At 32.7% G+C, this 8,484-nt stretch overlaps 2 protein-coding genes across 6 annotated transcripts; both read right to left on the reverse strand.

The window, feature by feature from the left end:
• Positions 1-736: 736 nt before the first annotated feature.
• On the reverse strand, positions 737-3,516 carry LOC141697908 (nitrogen regulatory protein P-II homolog). Of its 2 annotated transcripts, XM_074502465.1 has the most exons (7): positions 2,990-3,516; positions 2,662-2,896; positions 1,670-1,757; positions 1,509-1,562; positions 1,295-1,364; positions 1,043-1,078; positions 737-934 (listed from the first exon to the last, which is right to left on the reverse strand). In XM_074502465.1, exons 3-7 carry the CDS (start codon positions 1,673-1,675, stop codon positions 840-842), a joined length of 261 nt encoding a protein of 86 aa, XP_074358566.1. In that variant the 5' UTR covers positions 1,676-1,757; positions 2,662-2,896; positions 2,990-3,516; the 3' UTR covers positions 737-839. The 2 variants fall into 2 exon arrangements, with proteins under 2 accessions (XP_074358566.1, XP_074358567.1); XM_074502466.1 differs by lacking the exons at positions 2,662-2,896; positions 2,990-3,516 and having other exon boundaries at positions 1,670-2,192.
• Positions 3,517-4,007: 491 nt separating this feature from the next.
• Positions 4,008-7,337, reverse strand: LOC141697907 (nitrogen regulatory protein P-II homolog). Of its 4 annotated transcripts, none has more exons than XM_074502464.1 (9): positions 7,207-7,337; positions 6,913-6,998; positions 6,778-6,823; positions 6,434-6,461; positions 5,236-5,323; positions 5,023-5,084; positions 4,861-4,930; positions 4,593-4,628; positions 4,008-4,483 (listed from the first exon to the last, which is right to left on the reverse strand). In XM_074502464.1, the coding sequence occupies exons 1-9, from the start codon at positions 7,299-7,301 to the stop codon at positions 4,413-4,415; spliced, it is 582 nt and encodes a 193-aa protein (XP_074358565.1). In that variant the 5' UTR covers positions 7,302-7,337; the 3' UTR covers positions 4,008-4,412. The 4 variants fall into 4 exon arrangements, with proteins under 4 accessions (XP_074358565.1, XP_074358564.1, XP_074358562.1 ...); XM_074502463.1 differs by having other exon boundaries at positions 6,778-6,832; XM_074502461.1 differs by lacking the exon at positions 7,207-7,337 and having other exon boundaries at positions 4,012-4,483; positions 6,778-6,832; positions 6,913-7,190.
• Positions 7,338-8,484: the final 1,147 nt, after the last annotated feature.

An 8,484-nucleotide genomic window follows, 5' to 3' on the forward strand; every position in this document is an offset into this window, starting at 1 on the left:
AGCATGAAGGTTAAATTTTATGCATACATGACACTGGATTGCTGTAAATTTTGGAACAATCGATTTTGTTAATATATACCTTAATTGTTATTAGCAGTTATTGTAGTGGTTATAACTTCCACTATTTGTTATGTTTTATATATGTTGAGTGTTATGAGTATTGTAAATTTTTTTGTCAAAGAATTAGCAGTTCATGCAGTAGTTTACAAACCAACAATTTTGGTTACCTGTGCTTCTTTCAAGTTGCTCCCAAGATGAGATAAACGGAATAGCAGAGACAAAGAATATATATTTATACTTGGTGTTAGCGAAGGTTCTGTTAATAAATTACATATAATTGATTATTTTAAGTCTATTACTACAGAAATTAATGCAACTCACCTTCATTGATTAAATCTGTATAAGTATAAATTCATAAGGGGAAAGATCACTGCTGTCTAAAAGCTTTGAAGAGGATTGTACTGGGACAAAAGAAATTACCAGTACATGAAAGCCTAATCAGAACACAGAAAGAAAACAAATGCTTGATCATGTTTGTATGCACAAACTGGGAGGTCAATATTCTAATCTAGGTCCTCTTTTTTTGTTTTGTCAGTTTTTAATAAAATGAATGCAGTATATCCCCATAAATTTTGAGTGAAACTTGACACACACGGAGAGTTTACTTTGTTATCGGATTTATTATTATATAAATAAACAAATAAACAAACTGGATACTGAAAGCAAACTAATCTAATGTTAAAAACTGATCATATAAATTATTGAATATCAAATAAGTCATTTACCATACATCCTTTTATTTTCTGCCTTCATCATATGAGAGTTTTATTAAGGCAGTTTTACAATAGAGTAGAACTTAGCCACTCTTCAGCTTTGGAAGAGGATATTTCAGACAACCCTCCTATTATCCGCTCAGCTTTTGCACCACGCTCACCTGTAGATCAAAGCATTTCAAAGTCATTCCTCCACCAAATAACAACTAAAATGGAATCTGATCAGTGAAAACATACTAACTGGCAACAGCATTGGGAGAAAGGTTTACCAGTGCGAACCTTAATCACATCAGTGACGGGAATCACTGCACAGGTAAATTAAACTAGTCAAAATGAATCACAATATTGGTATCTCCCTGTTATATTGACATCGTATGAAAAACATTCAGTTGAATTATTCTACTTCGGTGCAGTTGTTCCCAAAGTAAAGAATGTGAACTATACCAGGAAGAAAAATGCTAGACAAACTCCGTAAACTTTTCATTTAAAAGGAAACATATCTAAAGGTTAAAAAAGCTTACCAAAATTTTTTCCATCGCCTATCTGGCCGGTCCTTCCCTCTGTGATGATCGTTTCAACCACGGATTCAACCTAGATAGGTATTAATTAGAGAAAACGTAAATAGAATTGTATATCTACCATATGAGCTGAAAAAATGAAAAAGGTAATATGTAAATTGCCAACATCAAGGTTCTATAGCCGCGATTTTGCTCAATTAAAGTTTTATTTACTTACCAGGTTTTTGCCTACCACAATCTCCATCTTAATTTTACCTAGAAACATATCTTCCTGCATATTGTAACGATCAAGTTCGTGAAATTACTGAAAAATAAAAAAAGTAGCAAGTGAAACTTTAGTCTGGTGAGCAAGGAATCGTAAGTATGCATAATATTTACCAGCATGTCTCTCTCTAATGCGTCCTTGAGAGCCAAAACCTTTAACCTCGGAAACAGTTACGCCATGAACACCCATTTTTAGCAGGGCCTTGAACACAATATGCAGTTAGAAGCAATAATTTGGCATGATTTAATAATGTATTATAAAATTAACAAAGAGAAGTAAAAAGGAGCTAAAAAGGAATGTCTAAACATAATCCATGCTACATTACAATATAGATAACAATGTGTTAAGACTTATATATTAGCTAGTGGCACTTGGATGGTTACGATCTTCCTAATATAATATTCAATCATTTATAGATAGTCGGATTAATTTTTCTACATTTATATTAATGACCTAAAGTAATACAAATAAGATTCTTCGAACACTTCTTAGAGATTCTGAAGCATGACACATCCAAAATTTAAATTAATACAACGTTTGACAACGAAGTGTCAATTTATTTCAATTTTCAATATTAGTTACAAGTCAAACGTTACACTTCAACCATATATCAAATACGTCAAATGACAAATATAGGGATTTTATTACCTTACACCATGACATTACTAGCCTTTATGCAAATGTCTGATGTTCGGATTCTCCAAGAACACTTATAAGATACTCGTAAATATGCTTTGTAAGAAGACCTATAAGATACTCTTAAATATTCATATTCTTTATGTCCTAGTATCTCAAATTTACATAACAGTTACCACAATACATCAGTTGAGCAATTGACATTTCAAATGTAAGCTTAATTTTGAATCAAAAGCTATTATATATATATAAAAAAAATTCAACTCTTGCCGATAAAAAGTTAAGAGTATATATAGTTAGAGTATAGTAACTTTTTAGCTATGAATAATTAAATTTATCACTTAGAAAAATACCTCATGCTCTCAGGACTACGTTTAAAACAGTATTTCGTGCTCTTTAACTTGTCCAAAAAATCTCTTCCTAAACAATTTTTATGGACATTAAAATCTGGGCTTATGATTATTCTTACCTTGGAAATATGGATCTAGCCTTACAAATGAGTATTTGTTCTCGGAGGATAAACTCGTAACCAATTGAGCTATCCAACGGTACAATTTGTTTTGTTTAATTTATGTTTTGTTGTAAAAATCTCACTATTTAAGTGACCTCCAAACTAGCCCTTTCCACCAAACACAAATTCATATAAAGATTTTTGAACCTTAGAATGGCTTCGACCTTGTAGAACATGGAATCAGGCTCATAATCTACAAAAAAAAACAGTTAAACATCAAACAATCAATAACCTTAAAGGACACGCAGTAAAACAGTACTACATTAATTGAAGCAATAAAAAATACCAGCTGAGCTCTGTGCACGAATCACAGGACAAATATCAGGCGGGCCATAAGACGACTTCACAGAAATTTGCGAAACACGGTTGTTCCTATCGGGTCGGACGAAAGGTGAGCGAAAAAACATGGAGGGACTTTGAGTAAATGTAGTGAATATAGGAGGCAAAGAACATTGAGAGCAGAGAAGCCATTGATTGACAGGCAGATGAAGATAAAATGTGAGAAGATAGAGTATGGAGATAATTAAGATTAAATGACAAGAAATGAGGGTGAACCTCGAATGTAACGTTGAGTGGAAAAGCAGCAGCTGCGCATGTTGGACGCCTGGAAAAAAGAAGCTTAGAACGTATGCGCATCATCACATTATTCCTATCCGCTTCTTGGCATCTCAACAACTTTTGCTCTCCCCCTCTAGAGCAAAAGTTTTTACATTCATATAATCTATTGCGTCCTAACAGATTCTATAATGCTAGAGCCTACAACAAGTCCTAATATTGTGTTTGGTAGGTCTAGTGAAATGGCTAAATGTTAAAAAATTTCATTTGACCCATTACATTACTAATCACCTAATACTAATACTAAACACCTCAGTATAATTCTCAACCATATCTATATCTCACACAAGTTAGCTCATTCTTTTCAATTTTTCCCTCAAATGCTCATTAGTTTTTTTTTTAATTTCATATATTTCATCTGGACAAAAACAACATATCGTTAAAAAATATTATAAGAAAAATATGAAATTTTAAGTTTGTTGTAAAAATATGTTATAAAAATATTGATGCACTTTTTCTTAAATATGTGTTCTATAAATCATATTTCACAAAAATTTGGATTAACCATATTCAAAAATTTGGAAAACTAAATAAATTGCACTAGATGCTTGCGCAAAAAAAAATCCAATGATTTAAATACCGCCTTGGATATCCACATAAAAAATGTTGAATTTTCTGATAAAATTTGTGCATCCTATTTCAAACCGTAAATACTAACTTAAGTGCCTCAATAGCACTAACAAATAATCAAACATGACGATTAAAATGACCCTTTTCTGAATATGGTTAAAGCAGGTACAAATCTCAATGCGGCAATCATTTTATCTTGGCAAAAAAAACTTAAGCATTTTATAATTAGGCTTCACTTAGCTCTAAATAAAAAAGAAGTTCCAGACCATGGAGCTGTTTCCCATGGCGCCTGTGATCTTCTTGGCTTCCGAAGATTGATCAGATAAGGATTAGGTTTGTAGTATTAAAACAAATAAGCAAAACTCATACCAACAGAAAACTAATCTCCTGTTTAAAATTGTTTGTATAAATTACTAAATATTAAAGAAGTCATCCACCTAACATTTATTTATTTCTAGCCTTCATTACATGTGGGTTCATGAAGGCATTTTACTTGAGACTAGAACTTAGTCACTCTTAATAAGCTAAGCTTTGGAAGAGGACACATCAGAACACAGTACTCCTAGCATCTGCTCAACCTTCTCACCTCGCTCACCTGTATGTTGAAGCAAAACATACATTATAAAACTCTTCATGTCTAACAAAGATCTGAGATGTAATCAGATCAACAAACAAATTTATTAACAAGCAACGTAAGAGCTTACCTGTGCGAACCTTAATCACATCAGCGACGGGAACCACTGGACAAGTAAATCAAACTAGTCAGAATGAATTAATATATATTGTGGTATCTTTTAGTTATATATGTTGGCTTAATAAGAAAAACATTCAGTTGCAAATTCCACTTTAGAGCAGTGGTTTCATGAGTATACAAGCAAGTGAGAAACTTTGTAAACTTTTAGTCTAGAAAGAAACATAGATAAAGGTTCGTCAAAAAAAAAAGTAACATAGATAAAGGGAAAAAAAACTTACCAAAAATCTTCCCATCACCTATTTGTCCTGTCCGTCCCTCTTCTAAAATCGTTTTTACAACCACTTCAACCTAAATAACATAATTTAAATAAGGTATATATACCACCTCCAACAAGGTTCTACAATGAGGGGAGCTTTAAATTTTGTTTTCTTGTATAATACCTGATTTTTGCAGACCACGATCTCCATCTTAATCTTACTTAAGAACGTATCTTCAGAGGATCCTGCATATTTCAGAGATCAAATACGTGAAATTACTAATAAAAGGGCACCATATGGCCATTACAAAAGCAGCATATGAAACTGTAATTTGAGGATAAATTAGGTATCATGAAACTATATAAATACTTTGACATCAATCAAATATGCACTTACCAGCTTGTCTCTCTCTCATACGACCTTGAGAGCCAAAACCTCTAACCTCCGAAACAGTAACACCATTGATACCCATTTTCAGCAGGGCCTTGAAAACATATTTGAACAGTTAGAAACAAATATATGGCTCATGATTTAAGAATATTCAATTTCTAATATGTATATCATATGACACCTAGACTTTTTAGCTAACATGTGTTAATGGTTGGAGATGCTCTAAAGGAGCTAAAAACGAACTTAACAACAGAATAAATGCTATATCACAACATGGACGATGATTTAGCGAACACATATTTATAATTGAAATCTTATATATGATCTCTCTCATAGGATCACAACGAATATTGAAACCTTGTGATCTCTCTCAAATAGTTATTAATTACGTAACACTCTATTGCTTTTTCCACATGTTATATTAATGTCCTATATTTATAGAAATATAATGAAGCATGACGTATTAAGCCTATGTAGGACAATAGAGTACCGAATCATTCCAAATTTCAACCGCTCATGATTCATCTAATTTATCACTACTAGTTTGTTAACTTAGTTACAAGTAAAATCATTGACTTTTTAGCAACGTACATTACGTTAAACGACAATGATTTTTCTTAATGCAGACACATATACGACACTCCCAGACACCTATACGACACTCCTAAATATGATTTGTGCCCTAGCATCTCAACTTTACCAACTGGTTACCCCAATACATGAGTTGAGCAGTAGGAACCCCAGAACCCCATACCTGGAACAACATAATCAATACATATAAGCGCATCAGTTTCACATAAAAGGTTATTGTGGATTATAGTTTACATGTACCTATAACTAATAATAAATACCTTGACTACTATCAGATATGAACTTACGGTCTTTCTAATGTGTGCCCTAGTCACTAACTCCAATAAAAATGGCCTCTTTTTATTGGTGGAATTGATGTGAATGCAGGGGGGTCATTAACATTCATTATTCAACCACCAATAAGAAGAGCCTATTTCTATGGAAGTTAGTCATAGAAAATCCCATGAACTTAATCAAAGTAATTAATTCAATGCCTTCTTCAAGCCAGACTAAGATTGCAAAAAGTTGAGTGCAAATAAAGATATGAATAACTGAAATTCTCATAATCTGGACATGCCAATTCTCTTTTTAAATCTTTATAGACATGAGATCCTGAAAACTTGCTCATGCTTACCTTTGAAACTTGAGGGATTCTCCACGACCTGTATATTAAGTAATACAAACAATCATCACTAGATTTCAATCAAATCGATAAACTTAACTATCAGTAGAGATCAGCGAATTTAATAAACTTAAATATCTCAACTGCGCATGAATACATTATAGGATCGGAAGAACACACTCTTTATATAGTCGAAACAAAACATGGAAAGGTCTTAATTTTTTCAAAACCAAAATTATTTATTTTGTTTCTTTTGTAAAATCTCATTTTTCAGTGACCATCGTCGGGGCCCAACTAACCCCTTCCTGCATCGGCCACAAAACATATACTGTACTATTTATAAAAGATTCATGAACCTGAGGATAGCTTCCACTTTGTAAAATTTCGCATCAGGTTCGTAATCTACAAGCACTAAACATCCAACAATTAATAATCTCGAAAAACCTACATTAAAACATGCTAAATGTCTACTTGAAAGCGATCAAACATACCCGCTGAGCTCTGTGCACGAATCACAGGACAAACATCACGTGGGGCCTTAGAGGGCTTCACAGAAATTTGCGAAACTCGGTTGTTCCTTTTGTTGGGTCGCATGAAAGGTAAAGAAGAAACAAGCATTGAAGGACAGTTGGTAAATGTAGTGAAAAGAGGAGCATAGAACATTGAGAGCAGAGAAGCCATTGATTGAAAGACAGAGATTTAATTTTAATTAAGTAGCTCAAGATGAAATGTATAGAGATAATCAAGATTATATATAATGACAAGAAATGAGTATGAGGGTGAACCTCGAGTGTAACGTAGAGTGGAAAACGAGCAGAAGCGCATGTTGGACGCCTGGAAGAAAAGGAAGCTTACACCTGGAATGTACATGGATCATCATTCCTATCCGTTTCGTCCTTCGTATTCATTGTCAACAGCTTTCTCTATTTTGTTTGTTTTCTAACTTGGGAGGCATCCTTGCAGCTTTTATAAGAGAACTATATTTAGTTTCATAACTATAATATTTGATCAAAATTATAAAGTGGATATTAGTTCCAAATATCCCCATATGTATCTGAGATACAGTGTATATATTATGATAAAGTGGATATTATGCATTTACGAATTTGATATCAGAAACGGATATAGATATATTCGTATCCGATAACATTTGATAACGAGTTCGAGCCGAGTCGAGCCGAGCCGATCCGAGCATGCCAAAAGCTCGGCTCGAACTCGTTTTCTTAACGAACACATTTTTGTGTTCGAGTTCGAGTTTGAATCCTTAACGAACCGAGCCGAACCGAGCCGAACCGAGTCCTTAACGAGTCGAGCTTGTTCGCGAACGTTTCGGTTCACAAACAGCTCTAGCTAAAACTGTTTTTGAAAAAAGATGTTTCTAAAATTTACTAAACGGTCTTTTGGTGACTTTTGATGTTGCTATATCCCATTATAGTTTTTAAAATTTTCGATGAGATAATATGTACATTTTAAATTATTGTCAAAATTATTATAGATAAATGGTTAAATTTACATTCATTTTTATGATGGAGGAGGTATTTAACGGTACATAGCAATTTTAACCAAACATTGTAACATTATAATAATATAAATTTTGGGGTAAAATCAACTTCAACCGGACAGTATAATAATTTCAAACTTACACCAAATAAATAGTGTGACACCAAATTTGGTGTGAAAAATACATTTGGCGTAACTTTTACACTGGTGTAATTCATAATTACTATTATGTCCTTGAATTTATTAACAAAAACAAATTTATTCCCGTCATTTATATCCTATTATATCCAACCAAGCTATTTGCTTTTGAAAAAGTAAGAATATCATATCCTAATTTAGATATTTAGAGTAAGATATAGTATATATGGGTTGAGTTGATTTTATAAATAGTGTAATTTAATAAATAGGATTAAACAATTATCTATCGAGACAAAAGTACCCAGAATAATATTTGATATTTCAATGAATGATAAAATTCAACGGATAATGAACATCCGTTGAGATGTAAATTCTGACTTAGCCAAAATTCCATCTTTGACAAGAAACATCAAATTTTATTCTGG

This window comes from Apium graveolens, chromosome 11, assembly GCF_009905375.1.
Source record: "Apium graveolens cultivar Ventura chromosome 11, ASM990537v1, whole genome shotgun sequence".
In the NCBI taxonomy this organism is placed as follows: domain Eukaryota; kingdom Viridiplantae; phylum Streptophyta; class Magnoliopsida; order Apiales; family Apiaceae; genus Apium; species Apium graveolens.